Genomic DNA, 14,830 nt, shown 5'->3' on the forward strand with positions numbered 1-14,830 from the left:
GGGAAAAATCCACTGGGAATGGGAAAAATCCACTGGGAATGGGAAAAATCAGTGGGAAAATGGGATAAATCCCTTGGGAATGGGGAAAAGTCCAGTGGGAATGGGAAAAATCCACTGGAAATGGGAAAAATCAGTGGGGAAATGGGAATAAATCCCTTGGGAAAATGGGATAAATCCCTTGGGAATGGGATAAATCCTTGGGAATGGGAAAAATCAGTGGGAAAATGGGATAAATTCATTGGGGATGGGATAAATTCATCGGAAATGGGAATAAATCCATTGGGAATGGGGAAAAGTCCATTGGGAATGGGATAAATCCATTGGGAATGGGAAAAATCCATTGGGAAAATGGGATCAATTCCTTGGGAAAATGGGATAAATTCATTGGGAATGGGATAAATCCATTGGGAAAATGGGATAAATCCCTTGGGAATGGGATAAATCCATTGGGAATGGGGAAAAGTCCATTGGGAATGGGATAAATTCTTGGGAAAATGGGATAAATCCTTGGGAAAATGGGATAAATCCATTGGGAAAATGGGATAAATCCCTTGGGAATGGGATAAATCCATTGGGGATGGGATAAATCCATTGGGGATGGGATAAATCCTTGGGAAAATGGGATAAATTCCTTGGGAAAATGGGATAAATCCTTGGGAAAATGGGATAAATCCTTGGGAGTGGGATAAATCCTTGGGAGAATGGGATAAATCCATTGGGAATGGGATAAATTCCTTGGGAAAATGGGATAAATCCATTGGGAATGGGATAAATCCTTGGGAAAATGGGATAAATCCATTGGGAATGGGATAAATTCCTTGGGAAAATGGGATAAATCCACTGGGAATGGGATAAATCCCTTGGGAAAATGGGAATAAATCCCTTGGGAATGGGGAAAAGTCCAGTGGGAATGGGGAAAAGTCCAGTGGGAATGGGATAAATCCATTGGGAATGGGAAAAATCAGTGGGAAAATGGGATCAATTCATTGGGAATGGGATAAATTCATCGGAAATGGGAATAAATCCATTGGGAATGGGATAAATCCTTGGGAAAATGGGAATAAATCCCTTGGGAATGGGGAAAAGTCCAGTGGGAATGGGATAAATCCATTGGGAATGGGAAAAATCCACTGGAAATGGGAAAAATCAGTGGGGAAATGGGATAAATTCATTGGGGAAATTGGAATAAATCCCTTGGGAAAATGGGATAAATTCCTTGGGAATGGGAGAAATCCATTGGGAAAATGGGATAAATCCACAGCAAAGCCCCAAAAACCCGGAAAAATTGGGAAAAATCTGCACCAAGCCCCAAAAAATCAGGAAAAATTGTCCAAAAAATCAATGAAAAATTGGGAAAAAATGTTAAAAAATCAGGAAAAATTGTCAAAAAAAAAAAAAATCAATTAAAAATTCGGAAAAATCAGCATGAAGCCCAAGAAACCCTGGAAAAATCAGGGAAAATCAGGAAAATTCAAGAAAAAATGAAAAATTCTGGGAAAATCAGGGGAAAATCAGGAAAATTCAAGGAAAAAATCAGGAAAACTCAGGGGAAATCAGGAAAATTCAAGGGGAAATTGGGGAAATTCAGGAAAAATCAGGAAAATTCAGGGGAAATCAGGAAAATTCAGAGGAAAATTGGGGAAAATCAGGGGAAATCAGGAAAAAATCAGGAAAAATCAGGAAAATTCAGGAAAATCGGGGGAAAACAGGAAAAATCGGGGGAAATCAGGGGAAAACCATGAAAAATTGGGAAAAATCATGAAAAATCAGGAAAATCAGGAAAAAAATGAAAAATCAGGGGGAAACAGGGAAAATTCAGGGGAAAATCAGGGAAATTCAGGAAAAAATCAGGAAAATTCAGGGATAAATCAGGGAAATTCGGGAAAAATCAGGAAAATTCAGGGATAAATCAGGGAAATTCGGGAAAAATCAGGAAAATCAGGGGAAAATCTGGAAAAATCAGGGGGAAATCTGGAAAAATCAGGGAAAATGGGGAAAATGGGGAAAATCAGGAAAATTCAGGGGAAAATCAGGAAAAATCATGGAAAATTGGTGAAAATCTGGAAAAATCAGGGAAAATCAGAAAAATTCGGGGAAAATTGGGTAAAATCAGGAGAAAATTGGGAAAAATCAGGAAAAAACAGGGAAAAATTGGGGAAAATCAGGAAAATTCAGGGAAAATTCAGGAAAAATCAGGGAAAATCAGGGAAAAACTGGGAAAATCAGGGAAAATCAGGGAGAAATTGGGGAAAATCAGGAAAAATCAGGGAAAAATTGGGGAAAATTGGGGAAAATCAGGGAAAAATCAGGAAAAATTGGGGAAAATGGTGAAAAATACAGGAAAAATCAGGGAAAAATTGGGGAAAATCAGGAAAATTCAGGGGAAAACTAAGGGAAATAGTGGAAAATCAGGGAAATTGAGGACAAATGAGGAGAAGGGAGCAGCGCCCACCTTGACGGAGTCCTGCTCCTCGTCGCTCTGCTCGTAGAGCTCCTGGCCCAGGAAGTGCCAGGGCGAGCGCGAGCTCTGCGCCGCGTAGAGCTGCCAGCGCCACAGCGAGAGCGGGCAGAAGGACAGGCGCAAGGGCAGGCGCCGCACGCTCTCGTTGATGGGGAAGTAGTCGCGCTGCAGGTTCCAGTAGTCGTTGAAGTAGAGGATGGGGAAATAATCCCCGCTCAGAGCGTCGAACTTCACGTCTGGGAAGGGGCAGAGGGGGGAAAAATGGGGGAAAACGGGGGGAAAACATGGGGAAAGTGGGGGGAAATGGGGGAAATCGGGGGGGAAATGCGGGGGAAAAGGGGGAAATTGGGGGGGAAATGGGGGAATTTGGGGGAGATATGGGGGAGAAAAGGGAGGAAAAGGGGGAAATTGGGGGGAAATGGGGAAAAATGGGAAAATTGGGGGGGGGAAATGGGGGAATTTGGGGGGAAATGGGGGGGAAATGGGGGGGAAATGGGGGGAAATGGGGAAAATGGGAAATTGGGGGGGGAATGGGGGAATTTGGGGGGGAAATGGGGAAAAATGGGAAAATTGGGGGGGAAATGGGGGAGATATGGGGGAGAAAAGGGAGGAAAAGGGGAAATTGGGGGGGAAATGGGGGGAAATAGGGGGAAATTGGGGGGGAAATGGGGGGATTTGGGGGGGAAATGGGGAAAAATGGGAAAATTGGGGGGGAAATGGGGGAAATTGGGGGGGAAATGCGGGGGAAAAGGGGGAAATTGGGGGGGAAATGGGGGGATTTGGGGGGAAATGGGGAAAATGGGGGAAATTGGGGGGGGGAAATGGGGGAAATGGGAAAATTGGGGGGAAATGGGGAAAAATGGGAAAATTGGGGGGGAAATGGGGGAGAAATGGGGGAAATTGGGGGGAAATGGGGAATAAATGCGGAGAGATGGGGAGAAATGGGGGAATGGGGGGAAAAGGGGAATAAATGGGGAAAATTGAGAAAAAATGGGGAAAACGTGAGAAAAATGATGGGAAATGGGAGGGAAATGGGGAATAAATGGGAAAAATTGGGGGGAAAATGGGGAAAAACATGAGGAAAATGGGGGGGAAATGAGGAAAAATGGGGAAAATTGGGGGAAATTGGGGGGAAATGGGAAAAAGGGGGTTGGGAATGGGGAAAAGGGAATCGAGATTGGGAAAACCTCGTTAATAATGAAATAAATTAATTAATAAAATAAAATCAATCCATTAACAATGGGATGAACTGGGATGAACTGGAGCCCTACGAACCCCAAACCTGCCCCGTTTTTAATGGGAATTTTTCATTTTTTATGGAAATTTTTTGGGTTTTTTTGGGAATTTTCTGGGAATTCTGCCTGCTCACACTGATCTGGGGTGGGGGACACTGCCCCTGACCCTAGGGATGAACTGGGATGAACTGGGATGAACTGGGATGAACTGGGATGAACTGGAGCCCTACGAACCCCAAACCTGCCCCGTTTTTAATGGGGATTTTTCATTTTTTACAGGAATTTTGGGGTTTTTTTTGGGAATTTTGGGGTTTTTTTTGGGAATCCTGGCTGCTCACACTGGTCCAGCAGCGGGGGCACGCTGCCCCTCACCCAGGGCGTGAACTGGGATGAACTGGGATGAACTGGGATGAACTGGGATGAACTGGAGCCCTACAAACCCCAAACCTGCCCCGTTTTTAATGGGAATTTTTGGTTTTTTTGGGAATTTTGGGGGTTTTTTTGGGAATCCTGGCTGCTCACACTGGTCCAGCGGCGGGGGCACGCTGCCCCTCACCCAGGGCGTGTGGTCATCCACCATGTTGATGGTCAGGTTGGGGTGCCAGTGCGAGATGACCTCGACCGGCCCGAAATCCTCGGCCCTCTGCAAGGGAAAACCCAGGAATTGTCAGAAAATTAAAAAAAAAACAAAACAAAAAAAACCCAAAAAATTAAAAAAAAAAAATTAAAAAAAAATCCCTAAAAAATTCCAAAAATTCCCCCCCCCAAAAAAAAACCCCAAAAAAACTCAAAAAAACAAAAAAAAAAACAAAAAAAAAATTAAAAAACCCCAAAAAAACCCCAAAAACAAATTAAAAAAAAACCCAAAAAACAAACAAAACCCAAAAAACCAAAACAAAAAAAAAAATTAAATTCCAAAAAAAATGAAAAAGAAATCCCAAAAAACCCAAACCAAAATCCTCCCAAAAATCGCCAAAAAAATCCCCCCAAAAATTCCCAACAATCCCCAAAATCCCCCAGGAGAATCCCCAAAAATAATTTTTAGAAAATCCCCCCCAAAAATCCAATAAATCCCCCAAAACTTAAAAAAACAAATCCCCCCAAAAAAATCCCAAAAAATTCCAAAACAATTCCTAAATATCCACCCAAAAAATCCCCCCAAAAAATCCCCAAAAATCCTAAAAATTCCCCCAAAAATCCCAAAAAAATCCCCAAAAAATCCCCAAAAAAATCCCAAAAAAACCCCCAAAAAATCCCAAAAAAAACCCCAAAAAATCCCAAAAAAATCCCAAAAAATTCACAAAAAATTCCCCAAAAAAATCCCAAAAAAATCCCAAAAAATTCCCCAAAAATCCCCAAAAAATCCCCAAAAAAATCCCAAAAAAATCCCAAAAAATTCCCAATCTGGGAATTCCCACCTTGATCATTTCGGGATCCGCCTCCGTCTCTCCCGTCAGGAGATTTTTGGTTTTCTGGAATCGCCGCCGCTTGTATTTGTTAATCACTGGGGAAAATGGGGAAAAATTGGGGAAAATGGGAAAAAAATTGGGGGGAAATTGGGAAAAAATGGGGGAAAATGGGGAGAAATGGGGAAAAATTGGGGGAAAATGGGGAGAAAATGGGAGAAATGGGGAAAAAATGGGAGGAAAATGGGGAAAATTTGGGGGGAAAGAAGGAAAAATGGGGAAAATTGAGGAAAATGGGGGAAAATGGGGAAAATATGGGGAAATGGGGGGGGAATGGGGAAAAATTGGGGGAAATGGGGAAATGAGGAAATGGGGGAAAATTAGGGAAAATTGAGGGGAACTTGGGGAAAAGATTGGGGAAAATGGGGAAAAATGGGGGAAATTGGGAAAAAAGGGGAAAATGGGAATTGGAAAAATTGGATCCCTCCCATTCCCAAGGGACTTGGAACCCAAAAACCTGGGAATTCTTGGGAATTCTCCCATTCTCAGGGGGATTTGGGGCCATTCCCGGGGGGATTTGGGGCCATTCCCAGGGGGATTTGGGGCCATTCCCGGGGATATTGGGATCCCAAAGGTCAGGAATTCCCAGAATTTCCCAGAATTCCCAGGAATTCCGTACTCCTGGAGCTGTGCACGGTGGCCAGGCCCCATAGGACCAATCCCAACCCCATTCCTGAGGGATTTGGGGCCATTCCTGGGGGGATTGGGATCCCAAAGGTCAGGAATTCCCAGAATTTCCCGGGAATTCCCGGAATTCCAAACTCCTGGAGCTGTGCACGGTGGCCAGGCGCCGGTAGAGCCGATCCCAACCCCATTCCTGAGGGATTTGGGGCCATTCCTGAGGGATTTGGGGCCATTCCTGAGGGATTTGGGGCAATTCCTCGGGGGATTTGGGGCCATTCCCAGGGGGATTTGGGGCCATTCCCGGGGATATTGGGATCCCAAAGGTCAGGAATTCCAAGAATTTCCCAGAATTCCCAGGAATTCCGTACTCCTGGAGCTGTGCACGGTGGCCAGGCCCCATAGGACCAATCCCAACCCCATTCCTGGGGGATTTGGGGCCATTCCGGGGGGGATTGGGATCCCAAAGGTCAGGAATTCCCAGAATTTCCCGGGAATTCCCAGAATTCCAAACTCCTGGAGCTGTGCACGGTGGCCAGGCGCCGGTAGAGCCGATCCCAACCCCATTCCTGAGGGATTTGGGGCCATTCCTGAGGGATTTGGGGCCATTCCCGGGGGAATTTGGGGCCATTCCTGGGGGGATTGGGATCCCAAAGGTCAGGAATTCCCAGAATTTCCCGGGAATTCCCGGAATTCCAAACTCCTGGAGCTGTGCACGGTGGCCAGGCCCCATAGGACCAATCCCAACCCCATTCCTGAGGGATTTGGGGCCATTCCCAGGGGGATTTGGGGCCATTCCCAGGGGGGATTGGGATCCCAAAGGTCAGGAATTCCCAGAATTTCCCGGGAATTCCCGGAATTCCGTACTCCTGGAGGTGTGCACGGTGCCCAGGCGCCGGTAGAGCCGATCCCAACCCCATTCCTGAGGGATTTGGGGCCATTCCTGAGGGATTTGGGGCCATTCCCAGGGGGATTTGGGGCCATTCCCGGGGATATTGGGATCCCAAAGGTCAGGAATTCCCAGAATTTCCCAGAATTCCCAGGAATTCCGTACTCCTGGAGCTGTGCACGGTGGCCAGGCCCCATAGGACCAATCCCAACCCCATTCCTGAGGGATTTGGGGCCATTCCTGGGGGGATTTGGGGCCATTCCGGGGGGGATTGGGATCCCAAAGGTCAGGAATTCCCAGAATTTCCCGGGAATTCCCGGAATTCCGTACTCCTGGAGGTGTGCACGGTGGCCAGGCGCCGGTAGAGGCTCTTCTGCCGCGGGTCGGGGTGGAAGCCGCTCTTGGTGAAATAAACGTGGACGTAGATGGAGCCGTTCCGCTGCACGCTCTGGGAAAAAAAAACGGGAAAAAAACATGGAAAAGGTCGGGAAAACCACGGGGAATAAACGGGAAAAAAATCCCCAAAAAAATCACCCTGAAACCAATGGAAAAACCCCGGGGAAAACCCCACAAAAAAAGCCAGAAAAACCCCGGGGAAATCCTGGAAAAACCCAAAAAAACCCCTGGGGAAATCCTGGAAAAACCCCAAAAAAACCCCTGGAAAAATCCTGGGAAAACCCAAAAAAACCCCTGGAAAAATCCTGGGAAAATCCCAAAAAAACCCTGGAAAAATCCTGGGAAAACCCCAAAAAAACCCTGGGAAAATCCTGGGAAAACCCCAAAAAAACCCTGGAAAAATTCCCCCAAAAATGCCCCTCCTTTTCCTGACCCCAAATTCCTTTTTCCAGACCCCAATTTCCCTTTTCCTAACCCCAAATCCCTGGGGAAGATCCCAGAATTCCCATTCCCACCTGAAATTCTCTTTTCCAGACCCCAATTTCCCATTCCCAGACCCCAAATCCTTGGGGAAGATCCCGGAATTCCCGGAATTCCCCAAATCCCACCTGGGAGATGTCCACCTCTCCGAAGTGCTCGTAGCAGCCGTCGGAATTCCCATTCCCAGATCCCAAATCCCCATTTCCAGTTCCCAAATCCCCATTCCCAACCCCAAATTCCCATTCCCAACCCCAAATTCCCATTCCCAACCCCAAATTCCCATTCCCAACCCCAAATTCCCATTCCCAGATCCCCAATCCCTGGGGAAGATCCCGGAATTCCCGGAATTCCCCAAATCCCACCTGGGAGATGTCCACCTCCCCGAAGTGCTCGTAGCAGCCGTCGGAATTCCCATTCCCAGATCCCAAATCCCCATTTCCAGTTCCCAAATCCCCATTCCCAGACCCCAAATTCCCATTCCCAGACCACAAATCCCCATTCCCAGATCCCAAATCCCCATTCCCAGACCCCAAATTCCCATTTCCAGACCCCAAATCCCTGGGGAAGATCCCGGAATTCCCGGAATTCCCCAAATCCCACCTGGGAGATGTCCCCCTCTCCAAAGTGCTCGTAGCAGCCGTCGGAATTCCCATTCCCAGATCCCAAAGTCCCATTCCCAGATCCCAAATTCCCATTCCCAGACCCCAAATTCCCATTCCCAGACCACAAATCCCCATTCCCAGATCCCAAATCCCTGGGAAGATCCCGGAATTCCCCAAATCCCACCTGGGAGATGTCGACCTCCCCGAAGTGCTCGTAGCAGCCGTCGGAATTCCCATTCCCAGATCCCAAATTCCCATTCCCAGATCCCAAATCCCCATTCCCAGTTCCCAGATTCCCATTCCCAGACCCCAAATTCCCATTCCCAGACCCCAAATCCCCATTCCCAAACCCCAAATCCCCATTCCCAGACCCCAAATTCCCATTTCCAGATCCCCAATCCCTGGGGAAGATCCCGGAATTCCCGGAATTCCCCAAATCCCACCTGGGAGATGTCCACCTCTCCGAAGTGCTCGTAGCAGCCGTCGGAATTCCCATTCCCAGATCCCAAATTCCCATTCCCAAACCCCAAATTCCCATTTCCAGACCCCAAATCCTTGGGGAAGATCCCGGAATTCCCGGAATTCCCCAAATCCCACCTGGGAGATGTCCACCTCCCCGAAGTGCTCGTAGCAGCCGTCGGAATTCCCATTCCCAGATCCCAAATTCCCATTCCCAGACCCCAAATTCCCATTCCCAGACCCCAAATCCCTGGGGAAGATCCCGGAATTCCCGGAATTCCCCAAATCCCACCTGGGAGATGTCCACCTCTCCGAAGTGCTCGTAGCAGCCGTCGGAATTCTCGCCGCTGGTCCAGTCCCCGTAGACCAGATCCCGCTTTTCCCAGAAAAGGGCGGAGCTGACGTTGAAATCCGTAAAGTGCTCGTGCTCCGAGATGTAAACGTAGAGATCCTGCGGGAAGGAGCCCAAATCCCGGGAATGAGCCCCGAATCCCTGGGAATGCATCCCAAAAAATCCTGGGAATTTATCCCAAAAGTCCTGGGAATGAGCCCCGAATCCCTGGGAATGCATCCCAAAAATCCTGGGAATCCATCCCAAAAATCCTGGGAATGAGCCCCGAATCCCTGGGAATGCATCCCAAAAATCCTGGGAATTTATCCCAAAAATCCCGGGAGTGAGCCTCAAATCCCTGGGAATCCATCCCAAAAATCCTGGGAATCCATCCCAAAAATCCTGGGAATGAGCCCCGAATCCCTGGGAATGCATCCCAAAAAATCCTGGGAATTTATCCCAAAAATCCTGGGAGTGAGCCCCAAATCCCTGGGAATGCATCCCAAAAAATCCTGGGAATTTATCCCAAAAATCCTGGGAATTTATCCCAAAAATCCTGGGAGTGAGCCCCAAATCCCTAGGAATGCATCCCAAAAGTCCTGGGAATCCATCCCAAAATCCTTGGGAATCCATTCCAAAATTCCTGGGAGTGAGCCCCAAATCCCTGGGAATTTATCCCAAAAATCCTGGGAGGGAGCCCCAAATCCCTGGGAATTTATCCCAAAAATCCTGGGGGGGAGCCCCAAATTCCTGGGAATTTATCCCAAAAATCCTGGGAATGCAACTCAAAAATCCTGGGAATGACCCCAAAATTCCTGAAAATTCAACTCAAAATTCCTGGGAATGAGCCCAAAAATCCTGGGAATTTCTCCCTGGGAATGATCCCAAAAATCCTGGGATTGATCCCTGGGAATCCATCCCAAAAATCCCTGGGAACGTTCCCCAGGATCGCCGGGATCCCAGATTTGGGATCTGACCCCAGAATCCGCCTGGATTTGGGATCTGCCCCTGAAATCCCCCCCAAATCCGGGCTATGATCCCAGATCCCAAATCCCAGATCCCAGATCCAATCCCAGATCCCAGATTTCCCCGGATCCCAGATCCCGCTGACCATCAGGGTGTCCTTGGGGAAGAGGTTCCTGCTGGGGCTCCGGGGGCTGATCCCGGATCCCGGTTCTGATCCCAGATCCAGGTTCTGATCCCAGATTTCCCCCCTGGATCCCAGATCCAATCCCAGATCCCAGATTTCCCCCCGGATCCCAGATCCCAGATTCCCGGGATCCCGCTGACCATCAGGGTGTCCTTGGGGAAGAGGTTCCTGCTGGGGCTCCGGGCGCTGCCCCCGCTGCCGTTGGGCTCCTGCGGCGCCGGCGCGCGCCGGAACCAGCTGGAGATGGCCCAGATGATGAAAATCCTGCGGGAAAACCGGGAAAAAACGGGAAAAAATGGGGAAAAACGGGAAAAAAATGGGAAAAAATGGGGAAAAACGGGAAAAAACGGGAAAAGAAACGGGGAAAATCCCTCTGGAATTCCCCAGAATTCGGCCTTTTCCCGGTTTTTGGGGGCTCTGCTCCCCACAAATCCTTTTTCCTTCCCGCGCATCATTCCCGAAAATTTTGGTTTCCATAGATTTGTCGCTGCAGGGGTTTCCCCTTCCCAAAAATCCTCCTTTCCATGGATCCCCTTCCCAAAATCCTCCTTTCCATGGATCCCCTTCCCAAAAATTCTCCTTTCCATGGATCCCCTTCCCAAAAATCCTCCTTTCCATGGATCCCCTTCCCAAAAATCCTCCTTTCCATGGATCCCCTTCCCAAAATTCTCCTTTTTAGGGATTCTCTTCCCAGAACTCCTCCTTTCCACGGATCCCCTCCCAGGAATTTCCCTTTTTCCCGATCCCGTCGATCCCAATCCAAAGGGATTCCCTTTAACCCCTTCAGTCCCGAATCCCACCTGAGCAGGATCCCTTTGATCCCAACCCTGATCCCTTTAACCCCTTCAATCCCAACCCCACCTGAGCAGGATCCCTTTGATCCCAATCCCATCGATCCCAATGCAAAGGGATTCCTGACCCCTTTAACCCCTTCAATCCCGAATCCCACCTGAGCAGGATCCCTTTGATCCCAATCCCATCGATCCCAATCCAAAGGGATTCCTGACCCCTTTAACCCCTTCAATCCCGAATCCCACCTGAACAGGATCCATTTAACCCCTTCAGTCCCAAACCCCACCTGAGCAGGATCCCTTTAACCCCTTCAACTCCTTCAATCCCAAATTCCACCTGAACAGGATCCCTTTAACCCCTTTGATCCCAACCCCAACCCCAATCCCAATCCCTTTAACCCTCTAACCCCTTCAGTCCCAATCCCACCCAAACAGGATCCCTTTAACCCCTCTGATCCCAATCTCGACCCCGTTAACCCGTTTAACCCCTTCAGTGCCGCTCTCACCTGAACAGGACCCCCTTCACCACCTGCCAGGCGTTCGGTGCCGGTTGCTGCTGCTGCCCCTGCGGGCTCTCGGCCCCGGCGCCGGTACCGGCCCCGGCAGCGCCGTTACTGCTGGGCACCTGTGGGACCGGGACCGGGAACAGTCAGTGACACCGGTACTGACCCTGTACCAACCCTGTACCGACCCCAACCCCATCCCGGTACCGGCCCCGGCAGCGCCGTTACTGCTGCACACCTGTGGGACCGGGAACAGTCAGTGACACCGGTGCCGGTACCGGCCTCATCCTAATCCCTTCCCCATCACTGACACCGACCCGGTACCGGCCCCACACCGATCCCGATCCTTTCCTGGTCACTGACACTGACCCGGTACCGGCCCCACACCGATCCCGATCCCTTCCCGGTCACTGACACTGACCCGGTACCGGCCCCACACCGATCCCGATCCCTTCCCGGTCCCAGCGCTGGCAGCGCCGTTACTGCCGGGCACCTGCGGCACCGGCACCGGTCACCGACACCGTCCCGATCCCTTCCCGGTTACCAATACCAGTACCGGTACCATCCCGGTCCCAATCCTGTCCCGGTACCGGCACCATCCCGGTCCCAATCCTGTCCCGGTACCGGCACCATCCCGGTCCCAATCCTGTCCCGGTACCGGCACCATCCCGGTCCCAATCCTGTCCCGGTACCGGCACCATCCCGGTCCCAATCCTGTCCCGGTACCGGTACCATCCCGGTACCATCCCGGTACCAATCCTGTCCCGGTACCGGCACCATCCCGGTACCACCCTGGTCCCAACCCTGTCCCGGTCCCTTTGGTGGCCCCGGCCCGTCCGGACCTGCCCCGGTCCCCATCCCGGTCCTGTTTCTCTGCCCCTGATCCCCAGCCCCGGTCCTCGGTCCCGGTCCCTGCTCTCGGTCCCGGTCCGGTTCTCTGGTCCTGTCCCGGTCTCGTTCTCTGCCCCTGTCCCGTTCTCTGCTCTCGGTCCCAGTCCCGGTCCCGTTCTCTGCCCCGGTCCCGTTCTCTGCTCTCGGTCCCGGTCCCGTTCTCTGCCCTGGTCCCGGTCCCTGTTCTCGGTCCCGGTCCCGTTCTCTGCCCTGGTCCCGGTCCCTGTTCTCGGTCCCGGTCCCGTTCTCTGCCCTGGTCCCGTTCTCTGCTCTCTGCCCCGGTCCCGTTCTCTGCCCCGGTCCCGTTCTCTGCTCTCGGTCCCGGTCCCGTTCTCTGCCTTGGTCCCGGTCCCGTTCTCTGCCCTGGTCCCGGTCCCGTTCTCTGCCCTGGTCCCGGTCCCTGTTCTCGGTCCCGGTCCCGTTCTCTGCCCTGGTCCCGTTCTCTGCTCTCTGTCCCGGTCCCGTTCTCTGCCCTGGTCCCGGTCTCTGCTCTCGGTCCCGGTCCCGTTCTCTGGTCCTGTCCCGGTCCCGTTCTCTGCCCTGGTCCCGGTCCCTGCTCTCGGTCCCGGTTCCGGTCTCCGCCCCGGTCCCGTCCCCGACTTTGACCCCGGACCTTGCCCCATTCCCGGTGTCCGTCTCCGTCCCTTTCCGTGTGCCCGGAGCTGCTCCAGTCCCGCTCCCGCTCCCGGTCCCCTCTCCCCGTCCCCGCTCCTTGTCTCCGCCTCCGGCCCCGTTCCGTTCCTGGTGCCCGGTTCCCGGTCCCGATCCCATCTCAGTCCCTTCCCCAGTCTCCGGTGCCGCTCCCGTTCCCGGTCCCCGCTGTCGCTCCCGGTGCGGCTCCGGTTCCCCGTTCGCGCTGTCCGGGCGGGTTCCCCGCTGCCGCCCGTTCCCGTTCCCGTTCCCGGTGCGGCTCCCGCTGCCCCGCCCGGGCCCCGCCGGCCCCGCTCGCTCCCGGACCTGCCCCGGGCCCGGGCCCGGCCCCGCCGCCGCCTCCGTCCCCGGCGCCGCCATCTTTGCTGCGCCGCCTCTCGCGAGACTTCCGGGGGGCAGCGCCCACGTGACCGCGCGGAGGGGCGGGAAACGCCACAAACCGCGCCCTTTTCGTGACGTCACCGGGGCGTTCACCAATAGCAGCGCGCGGCCCGCCCCCGGCGGGAGGGGGTTTCCCCGCCCCGCCCCCTCCGCCGCGCTCGGCCAATGGGAGCGCGCCCCGCCCCCAGCGCGCTCTCGTGGGTGTTCCCCTCTGTGACGTCACCGGCGCGCTCAGCCAATGGCGGCGCGGTGCGCTCCCGGTGGGGGTTTCCCCGACCGCGCCCCCGGCGGTGACGTCACGGCGGCCTCAGCCAATGGCGGCGCGGCCCGCGCGGGGATTTCCAGGTCCGGCGGCGGCGCGGCCTCGGGGGGCGGCGGCGGGACCGGCACCGGCGGCTCCGGGACCACCGGGACCCGCACCGGGACCCGCACCGGGACCGGCACCGGGACCCGCAGCGGGACCCGCACCGGGACATGGCGCTGCCGCTCGGTGAGCGCGGCCCCGCTGCCTCCGGGACCGGGACAGACCCGGGGGGAGCGGAACCGGGACAGACCCGGGGGGAGCGGAACCGGGGATCCCCCCCGGTGGCAGAACCGGGACAGATCCGGGGGGAGCGGAACCGGGACTGGCCCGGGATAGCGGAACCGGGACAGACCCGGGGGGAGCGGAACCGGGGATCCCCCCGGTGGCAGAACCGGGACAGACTCGGGGGGAGCGGAACCGGGGATCCCCCCCGGTGGCGGAACCGGGACCGGCCCCGGTGGCAGAACCGGGACAGACCCGGGGGGAGCGGAACCGGGACAGACCCGGGGGGAGCGGAACCGGGGATCCCCCCCGGTGGCGGAACCGGCACCTCGCGGGGGGTCACGGGGGGATAACGGGGCGGGAGCGGCGCTCGGGGCGGGTCTCGGGGGGTGTCAGGCTCCGGTCCCGGTTGGGCGCCGTTACCGGGACCGGGGCTGCCGCGGTTTTACCGGGATCGCTCCTTTCGGGGCTGTCCCGGTGGCGATCCCGGTGCCGTGTCCCGGTAGGAGCGGCCGTGCAGGATCCCGGGCTGGCGATGGCTCACGGAGCACCGGGGACAGGTAAAGTCCCGCTCCCGGTGTCCGGTCCCGCTCCCGGTGTTCTCTCCTCATCCCCGTGACCGCTCCCGGTGTCCCCTCCCGGTGTCCGGTCCCGCTCCCGGTGTCCGGTCCCGCTCCCGGTGTCCCCTCCCTGTCCCGGTGTCCCCTCCCGGTGTCCGGTCCCGCTCCCGGTGTCCTCTCCCCTTTCCCGGTGTTCCCCTCCCGGTCGGGGGCTCCTCACGGGATCGTCTTCCCCGGTTTCCCCGGGTTTTTTTCCCGTTTTTTCCCCCGTTTCTCCCGATTTTCCCCGGTTTTCCTGGCGTTTTCCCCATTTTCCCCGTTTTTTTTTTTTTTTTTTTTCCCGGTTTTTCTCGGTTTTTTTCCCGTTTCTCCCGGTTTTCCCCATTTTCCTCGGGTTTTTTCCCGTTTCTCCCGTTTTTCCCCCATTTTCCTCGGGA

General features: G+C 53.7%; 1 protein-coding gene across 1 annotated transcript in view; it reads right to left on the reverse strand.

Moving 5' to 3' along the window:
- The window catches only part of CLPTM1 (CLPTM1 regulator of GABA type A receptor forward trafficking), a 31,249-nt gene extending 17,937 nt beyond the window's left edge, over positions 1-13,312 (reverse strand). Inside the window, exons 1-8 of the mRNA XM_053968507.1 lie at positions 13,233-13,312; positions 11,388-11,506; positions 10,231-10,354; positions 8,902-9,060; positions 7,003-7,120; positions 5,115-5,200; positions 4,219-4,339; positions 2,453-2,697 (exon numbers count right to left, since the gene is read on the reverse strand). Of these exons, the coding sequence (XP_053824482.1) occupies positions 2,453-2,697; positions 4,219-4,339; positions 5,115-5,200; positions 7,003-7,120; positions 8,902-9,060; positions 10,231-10,354; positions 11,388-11,506; positions 13,233-13,286 (1,026 nt within the window). The 5' untranslated portion in view covers positions 13,287-13,312. The remainder of the gene's footprint in view (positions 1-2,452; positions 2,698-4,218; positions 4,340-5,114; positions 5,201-7,002; positions 7,121-8,901; positions 9,061-10,230; positions 10,355-11,387; positions 11,507-13,232) is intronic.
- Positions 13,313-14,830: the final 1,518 nt, after the last annotated feature.

The sequence above is a fragment of the Vidua chalybeata genome, chromosome 35 (assembly GCF_026979565.1).
Source record: "Vidua chalybeata isolate OUT-0048 chromosome 35, bVidCha1 merged haplotype, whole genome shotgun sequence".
NCBI classification, from domain to species: domain Eukaryota; kingdom Metazoa; phylum Chordata; class Aves; order Passeriformes; family Viduidae; genus Vidua; species Vidua chalybeata.